The sequence below is a fragment of the Sciurus carolinensis genome, chromosome 11, assembly GCF_902686445.1.
Source record: "Sciurus carolinensis chromosome 11, mSciCar1.2, whole genome shotgun sequence".
Taxonomy (NCBI): Eukaryota; Metazoa; Chordata; class Mammalia; order Rodentia; family Sciuridae; genus Sciurus; species Sciurus carolinensis.
In genome coordinates, this window is record NC_062223.1 from 19002108 (window position 1) to 19011786 (window position 9679).

Below are 9679 nucleotides of genomic sequence, written 5' to 3' on the forward strand. Positions count from 1 at the left end.
CAAGGAATATTTCCCAGACTTGGCATTTGCTGACACTGCAGGATCAGAAGATGACCATGGGCTCATCAGTTCTCCACACACATACACACATATATCCATATTTATTAAAAAATATCCTACATTTGTAAAATATTTAATATTTACTTTTGCTCTCATGCAATCAGTAATTTGCTCAGATAGGCAGAAGCACAGCAAGGGAGATCATCTGCAGGTCATAAATGTAGGAGGGTTTTGTGGTATGAGGCCTCTTGAGGTAGACTTGCATGGGATAAATGAACACATATTACAGGTTGCAGGAACCTCTGGAAAACTATCCGGTTTTGGTGGGCAGGCAGGAAAGGAGACTCTGTAGGGATCTGCCCTACCCTCAGTTTCACTTCCCTAGGTACATTTAACTACAAAAACCTAGGTAAATTTCAATGGTTGCTATTTTGGAAACTGCACCCAAATCTGTTTTGTAGGACATCCTTGAAAGAGAATCAACATTTCTACTCCTATTCTGAAGGAAACTGTAAATGAACAAATATATTAACACAAAAAGATAGAAGTTCTTCAAATATGAAAAGCCTTGAAAGAAATTCAGTTGAAACAATGAATGCCTTTACATAAATGTGTGTATACATGTGTGTATATCTATCTCTTTCTCTATTTATCCATTGAGAGGGCTACCTATAAATTTAGATGTTTAAAACACTAATCATATGCCACCTTTTATTTTCTTTTTGCCACTTGAGTTTAAAGTTTAAATGATGATGAAGAAATATCAGATGATATCAGATGAGTAATGAATAAATAACAAAAATCAGGTTCATTTTTATTTATTTTTTTCTGTAGACCTTATTTGCAGCCAAGAAAACAGAATGTTGAAGAAAAACCACACTGTGGTGACTGAGTTTATTCTCCTGGGACTGACAGATCGAGCGGAGCTTCAGCCTGTCCTTTTCCTGGTCTTCTTACTCATTTACCTCATCACAGTAACTGGCAATGGGACCATGATTTTCTTAATCAGAAGTGACTCAAAACTTCACACCCCAATGTACTTCTTCCTCAGCCACCTCTCCTTTGTAGATCTCTGCTATGCCACCACTATTACACCACAGATGCTGGTTAACTTCCTGTCCAAGAGAAAAACCATTTCCTTCACTGGTTGCTTTATACAATTCCACTTTTTCATTGCCTTGGTGATCACAGATTTTTATATGCTCACAGTGATGGCGTATGACCGCTACATGGCCATCTGCAAGCCCTTGATATATGGTAGCAAGATGTCCAGGCCTGTGTGTTTCTCTCTTGTTGCTGCTACTTATGTTTATGGCTTTGCAAATGGCCTGGTCCAGACCATCCTCATGCTTCGTCTGTCCTTCTGTGGACCCAATGAGGTCAATCACTTTTATTGTGCAGACCCCCCTCTCCTGGTTCTGGCCTGCTCAGACACCTATGTCAAAGAGACCGCCATGTTTGTGGTGGCTGGATCCAACCTCACCTGCTCCCTCACCATCATCCTCATCTCCTACATTTTCATCTTCTCAGCCATTCTTCGCATGCGCTCTGCTGAGGGCAGGCGCAAGGCCTTCTCTACCTGTGGGTCCCATCTGACAGCAGTCACGGTTTTCTTTGGGACATTGTTCTGCATGTACCTGAGGCCGCCTTCTGAGACATCTGTGGAACAGGGGAAAATCGTGGCTGTGTTTTATGTCTTTGTGAGTCCCATGTTAAACCCTATGATCTACAGCCTGAGGAACAAAGATGTCAAAAGGGCAATAAGGAAAGTTATCAAAAAGGAAATGTTGGCTTAGTAAGCTAGATTTGTTACAAGAGTGTAAGATATCTTTATTATGTGACCAATTTATGAGTTCATTAATAAATTATTTTCTGTTGATTATTTTTGCTGTCTTATGATTCAGAAACAGAACTGTAAGTATGTGTTATTCTCTGGAGTTTACTGTACAATCTTGTCTTTTCTATAAAAAAAACATAGAAATTGAATGTCAAACAAGTACCATTTATAATGCTTTACAAAGTCCTTAAAGTACTGAGGATTCCATCCATGGTACTCCCACTGGTACAAAGTTATAGAACATGAAATAAACAAATTCTGTAGTTTTGACAGTTCATTAAATTTTTATGGATCATAACCTCCATGTTATTTTTCACAAAAAGAACCATATTAGTTGTGTTTTCCCCCTTAATTCATACTATGTAGTAATTATTATCTTTTGGGTTTATCTCAGATTATTACTCCAAGAAATAGCTTTCAAATAATTTTTCTCTTCCATTGGAGTTCTCTATTATGAGATGAATGTTAGAAATGTCCACAGGATTTTTTTGTGTGTGTTTTTGTGTGTGTGTTTGTGTCTTGTGTGTGTGTGTGTGTGTGTGTGTGTGTGTGTGTGTGTTTGGTGCTGGAAATTTTTCTCTGCATCTTTGCATGGCAGACTAGAGCTCTGCTACTGAGTTACAACCCAAGCCTTTATTCACGGGTTTTGTTATGCCCGTGCATTCATATTTATAGTTGACCTGTCCTCTACTCTTTCCTTATCATTGCCTATTATTTTCTACATGTAAATTGTGTTTCATGTTAGTGGCACATAAGTGCTTAAATATACATACCTTTTATTTCTATATAGGTATGTAATATCTGTTTTCATTTTTTACCTATTTTTACTGTCATGATTTTAAATGTTAACATTTCATCATTTTTACATGTTGTTGAATGATTTATATTTCACTGTGGTATGTCATTATTTCCTCTTAGGAAATTAAACTGTTCCAGATGAATAAGTTGATATTTACCTGTATTATTAGCCTATTATTAGAATTTAACTTCTTAAACTCTGTAATGAACTATTTTCAGTCTGTAACCAAAAGTAGAAAATAATATAAAACTTTCCTTTACAGGTACAACTAATCTTTAAATCTTCACATGTCACATTTATTTCAGATACTCAGATACTAAAAAGTTCAATGTTCCCTACCTAATTTTCTGTTTCTGAATTTCCTACAGTAAAAACTAATAAAAATTTAATTTCTAATCTCTATGTAGAGTGACATCATTTTCCAGGTGTGTATCCATAGAATTAAGTAGTATAATTTGTCTAAATTTAAAATTGATAGAAATGGAAACACTTTACATCTTTGTGCACTTCATTTTATTTTTCAGTGACATTGATATGTTTATTCATGCTAATTCATGCAGCAGTGAATTTTATTAATGAAACCTATGCCAATATATAAATACGTCATGAGACATTCAAATATTGATGGACAATAATATTTTTCACTTTCTTGAAAATTGAAAAACCAAGTGATAAATGTGCTTGTGGAATTCTCAAATATATACCAGTGAAAGAGTCTCTGCTGAAGGTTGGTTATTTCTGGGTCATAAAATATGAACATCTTTAAATTTACTACATATTTTCCACACTGTCAATCCATATACCTGCCAATGGTGTGGGCGTGTTCTCTTTATTCCACATTCCTCCCAACACAAGATTGTCAGATTTTTCTTAACTGTTTCCCAGTACAATGGATGTAAAGTGCATTTTAGTTTCTCTTTTAATGTTGAATCATTACAAATGAAGGTAAGTGTTTTCATGTGCATTGACACAAATTAAAGATTTTTCTCCTTTATTCAATTTTACAGCTACAGTCTTCTTAGGTATTTCTGCTGCATTATTTTATATTTCCTTCATTCAATTGTAATAACTTCTGTGTATTCTGTACTATGTCCAAATTTTCTCCGGGGGTACTGGAGATTAAACTCAGGGCACTTGGCCACTGAGCCACATTCTCAGCCCTATTTTGCACATTATTTAGAGGCAGGGTCTCATGGAGTTGCTAAGTACCTCATTTTGCTGAGGCTGGCTTTGAACTCCCCATCCTCCTGCCTCAGCCTCCTGAGCCACTGGCATTTGTTTACCTTTTTAGAGAAACAACTTTTTGCTTTGTCAGTTTTTTGAATTGTTCTCTTGCTTCAATTTCATTGATTTTAGCTCTGATTTTAATTATTTCCTGTCTTCAACTGGTTTTGGTGTTGATCTGTTCTTCTTTTTCTGGGGCTTTGAGATGTAATGTTAGGGGTCATTTAGTTGTTGAATTTTTATTTTTTTTAATATATGAGCTCAATGCAGTGATCTTTCCTCTTAGTACTGCTTTCAGAGTGTCCCAGAGATTTTGATATATTGTGTTGTTGTTCTCATTTACCTCTAATAATTTTTTAATTTCCTCCCTGATGTCTTCTGTTATCATTGCATCATTCTGTAGCATATTATATAGTCTCCAGATGTAGGAGTAGTTTTTGTTTTTTTTATTTTATCACTGATTTCTAATTGCATTCCATTATGGTCTGATAGAATACAAGGTAGTATCTCTAGTTTTTTGTATTTACTAATGGCTTCTTTGTGGCATAGCATATGGTTTATTTTGGAGAAGGATCCATGAGCTGCTGAGAAGAAACGAGAGGAGGGGTATGAAAAATGGTGGAATGAGACAGATATCATTACCCTATGTACATGTATGATTACATGTATGGTATGAATCTATATCATGCACAACCATAGAAACGAAAAGATACCTTATTTATGTACAATGAACCAAAATGCAGTCTGTAAAAATAAAAAAAAAAGATAAAAACAAGAAATGAAAGGAGGGGAAAAATTATCCAACTGGGAAGATGTTTGCGACTTAGTGTCAAGTGACAATTTTCTCATACCCTATATGAGTTGTCTTCATCTAGCTCCACACTGCAAATTGTTGAAGGAATGGACAACAGTGAATTTGCTTTCTATTCTCACCCTACCAAGAAGTGTCTCTATTCCAAATTTAAAGTGACAAAAAAGGTGTTGGATGTATGGATAAATATATGAACTGAAAGTGATCTTCTAATAGAAATGACTGGTTATCATACTGTAACTGGAATTCTGAAGTGCAGAGGCAGGATCTGGTCAATTCTACAACATTTATTTTAGTGATATTTTCAATAGGGTCTCCAGTCCAAGAAATAGTTTTTGTTCATTAAACTTTCAAGTTTCTGTCTCAGGTCTAGTTGGTTTATGAAAAAGGTAATTATTCTATTACCTCAGTGAGAAATAAATGTACATTTTAATTTTGGATTAAGATATTTCAGAATTTAGTGTTTTGCAAATATCAAACTTCAAGAGAATGAGGGGAGATGCTTATAATATAATAAAATTGGGGAGACCAAATTATATTGTTCTATTTTATGCATGCATGTACCAATGAGTTATTAGGTATAATTATAATGCACCAATGTTAGAAAGAGAAGGCTGCTACTTTGCCTTGAATTCAGAAGCAGAGTTTTCTACTTTTGTGGAATTAACTTATTATGTCTTAATCCTGCCACAGCTGATCCTTTATCCCATCTGATTCTTCACAGGAACTATATATCTCAAAATAGGAAAGAGAAAAGTTTCACTCCCCGAAAACCAATGAATAAAATAAAATAAAACTAATAAATAACATTACTTTTGTTGGATATTTGTTAAAGTCAGAACATAACATAGAATAGAACTGATTCCCAAACTTCATTTATAAATTAAGAATAATCTAACATCATTCAATTTCCTGTGAATAGTTTAAGTGGAATGATATATGCCATGTCCTTTTTAAATGCAATACAAGTAGTATCTTGTTTTAGTTCACTGAACTTAAATTTCAGTTATGTACAGGGTGGAAAAAGCAGTTATAAAAGCAATACAAATTGGATTCTTCATACACACATATACCTATAGAAATGTATATATATGTATGTACATATATATATAAATTACAGAATAATCCCATTCATGTCAGTTCATATGTATGTTTTATGTGTGTGTGTGTGTGTGTGTGTGTGTGTGTGTGTATAGTTAACAAAGATTACTAAAGAAAGAAGCAAGTTTTAAATGGTTATAGGTGGTATTAAAACTTATTTTAGAGATAGAAAGGTCACTATAAAACTCTATTACATTAATCTAATTAAATTATAATTTTGGCCTTTGGTTTGATAGTAGTAATCAAGATTGTAGAAAGTAGTAGACTTATGGACACAGATGTTTAGATGAATAGTCCACAGAATTATTGCACTTGTTATAAAGTGTGTAAGAAATACAAGTAATAACAATTTCTCTGACATATATTTTTAATTAATTTTATCTATGCAAATGGAAGAACAGAGTTATCATTGACTGTAGATTACAAAGCTCTGTTGAGAGGACATGAAGTACAAGATTTTGGTCATGTTGAGTTGCTATTATATGTCATTGTGGAAACAGGAGCAAGACTTGAATATGACTCTGGAATTTGTAAAAAGAGGTCAGTTTTGGAGATATAAATAAAGATGTTTTAATATCAAGATAGTATTTACAGCCACAAAACTGAATATTAGCCGAGTAGTGTATACATAAGAAAGACATGAAGATTAAGGACTGATCTGCAAGCTACTCCAAAAGTAAAGATCACAATGAAAGGAGTAATAAAATAATGAGAAGGAGAAATCCAAGTGATAGGTGGAAAATGTAGAGAGACCCTTGTCATGGACTATAAGAGAAAACAGTTGTTCAAGAAGTGAAGTAGAAGATTATTGGTATACCCAAGAAGGGGAGGATTGAGTAATTTTAGCAATGTAAAAACCCTTGAAGACATTCACAAGAGCAGTTTCCACCAGGTGTTGGAGGGAAAACTGGACCAGTGTGGGTTTGAAGAAAATACAAAGAACTGGACGCAGCAAGTGCATTCAACTCTCAAGACTTAATTGCCAAGGGGAAGGCAAAGGGATAGAAGGAAGGTGATGGGGCTGGAGGATGAGAGAGACAGGTCTGGAAGATGGTGTGACATGCGTCACAGATCAAAGGTTCACATACAGACACACACACACACATACACACACAAAAAAAAATTCATTTTCAAACAAAATAGGTGTTTTTGAGTTGCTTAAGTTCAAGAAGAGCATGAAAAGTGGCAATATTCACATTTCAGTAATTTAAAAGTGTTCTTACGAAAGAGAATCAACTATTTGATTTCTTCATTTTCTTTCTCTAAAAGAAATTTAAAAAAATTAATTTGAAAACTACCTGGCAACTTTCTGGCATCTTTGCACAATGTATTTCAAGGTGCTTTTTCTTATCCAGTCATGCCAGTCTGAGAAATAGATAGGAACGGATCTACAGCTCTGGCTAAATCCACTCTTGAGACTCAGGTGTCATTCAGAACCATAGTGTCTTCTTGTGGAGCTTCCAGTTATCTATGTGGTCACATGGTCATGAATCTTGACCTGTTCCTAACAGTCAGGATCGACTCAGGACTCCACACTCCTATGTACTGTTTGCTTAGTAATCTTTCCCTTCTTAACTGACTCCTGCTTTTCTGCAATATGCTGCTGTCTTGCCCCTAGTATGCTGTTATATTTCTGGGTGTTGAACGCAGTCTTTTTATTTAAGGAATGATCCACTTCATTCATTTTTGGTTCCTTGCTGGTCTTGAGGGTGTAATTATGGCCTGGATGGCTTCTGATTATTATATAAGTATCAGCACCCCTCTTCTCACACCATCATGGTTTCTGTCCATCTCTACATTCTCTGTGTGTTGGCCACATAGCACACACACACGCTGAATGCTGCCACTCAAATGGCTTTACATTTCAGCTTTCTTTTTCTGCCACTCAAAGTCACTCATTCTTTCTGGAGTTCTGGTCTGATCCACATGTCAATGAAGGGTTTTCATGTTTGTTTGTGTGTTTTGCTTTTTCCATTTGCAATGGACTGAGCTGCCTCTTGATGACTCGCTTTCATCTCTACATCTCTGTCCTCTTGTTGATCAGTTCTGCAGAAGAGGAGCAAAGTCTTCTTTAGCATATCTTTGGGATGATCTTATTTATGTAACTATGCCCCAATGCCAGCTAGGAACTAAGACAAGTGATGTCTGTGTTTTATACAACGATCATCTATGATCAAGTCTTTCACCTCTAGATTGAGAAAAAGGAGGTCAAAGTTTTCTCAAGTAAATTTTTTTTTAATGAAACCTGTTTTTAGTTCTCTATTTTGAATCATCAAATCATGGTATTTTGTGACTTCTGAAGGAACTCAGGAAAAAAACTGCGTTCATTTTCATTCACTCTGCCTCCACTTCATTTATCCATGTGTTTTTCTTTCTGAAAAATGAGATAAGTGACATGTTCAAACATCCAGGGAAATATGGTCACTGTTGTATGAAATTAATAGGATTCCCTGACCTAATCACAAAAATAACCAAATATTACATTTTAACACCCTTGATATAAAGCCCAGGTGGGAGTAGGGCATGGTGGCACATGCCCCTAATCCCAGCAGCTTGGAAGACTGAGGCAGGAGGATCAAGAGTTCAAAGTCAGCCTCAGCAGCTGCAAGTTGCTAAGCAACTCAGTAAGACCCTATCTCTAAATAAAATACAAAATAGGGCTAGGAATGCGGCTCAGTGGTTGAGTGCCCCTGAGTTCAATCACCAGTACCCCCCCCACCACCAAATAAACAAACAAATAAATAAATCCCAGCTGGGTATAAAGCCCGGCATAAAAGTAGCAGTGACAGAAAAAGTGAACAGCAAGAGGAACCGTCCCATTCCCTTCCATGTCCGATGGCTTCATGATCAGATGGTGGTTCTACTGCTAGGGGAGAAGGGACAGTAGGCTGAGGCAGCATGTGTGCAGGCACTGGAACAGAGCTTCAGGTCTGCCTCTTCATCTCAGTGAGCCAGGGAGAAGTACAGAAATGAATCCCAGAAGTATCCCCCAACCTTCAACAAAATAAAATCATTATCATGACTGTTACTATCTCTAAACTCAATGTTTATTTAATAACTACAGTGTACCTGGGTCAAAGATACAGTACAGTGTAAACAAAATTCTGAACAAATGACTTAACTGAAGGGAACCTCACTTAAAAATTGAGAACACAAGCAAGATTAAAGAAATCAGTCAAAGGAGAAGAAGATGCAGAGGCAAAAACCAAAAAACAAAAACCAAACCAAACAAACAAACAAACAAAACCCAAAAACCTTTACTCTGTTGCCTAAAGAAGCAAGGGAAATGGTTGCTATCATCACTGAGATCTGGAGCCAGCAGAAAATTCCTTGCCACCCTCTTCCCCAGGACACAGTCAGATAGGAGCTCTCTGATGGACATTGTCACTCTAACTTACTCCTATTGACACAGGAGCATAAGAGAAAGGAGAGGTGGAGCTACTTCTCTGTCCTCCCTACATCTCATCGTTTACTGATGGGTCAATGCCAGTTTTAAACTTGATACTAAAGGTGCTTTGCCCGTATTTCCAGATGTACAAAATAGAGCACAGCAAAATAGACAAGGCCTCTGGACACAAGAAGAAGGGCAAAAGGGAGGATCCCACACACCCTGTATTGTCTGTAAATATACAACGTTCCTATGACTATGAAATATTTCTATTTAAATAGAGAAAGTCATGAGGCCAAATCTGTTAATAGCTAATTCAGGAAAAGTAAAGTGACCTTCCAATATTTTCCAAATTCCAAAATTTTTTCTTATACCATGCACCCATCTACTTTATAGTTGTAGACAGGAGAACTTAACATTTCTCCAAATAAAAAAAAAATATTAAAACACTCTCCATGAATTAAAATAAATAAGTCCCCTTGCTACACCTTTTTTGGGAGATTTTATTCCCTTAGTGAA

The 9679-nt window shown here is 35.9% G+C and overlaps 1 protein-coding gene across 1 annotated transcript; it reads left to right on the forward strand.

The window, feature by feature from the left end:
* Positions 1–860: 860 nt before the first annotated feature.
* On the forward strand, positions 861–1796 carry LOC124960080 (olfactory receptor 1030-like). The gene has a single exon (XM_047518616.1). The coding sequence runs from the start codon at positions 861–863 to the stop codon at positions 1794–1796; it is 936 nt and encodes a 311-aa protein (XP_047374572.1).
* Positions 1797–9679: the final 7883 nt, after the last annotated feature.

What these genes read in the sequence shown, in the direction of transcription:
- LOC124960080 (XM_047518616.1), top strand. Translation starts at nt 861, where the DNA reads ATGTTGAAGAAAAACCACACTGTGGTGACTGAGTTTATTCTCCTGGGA.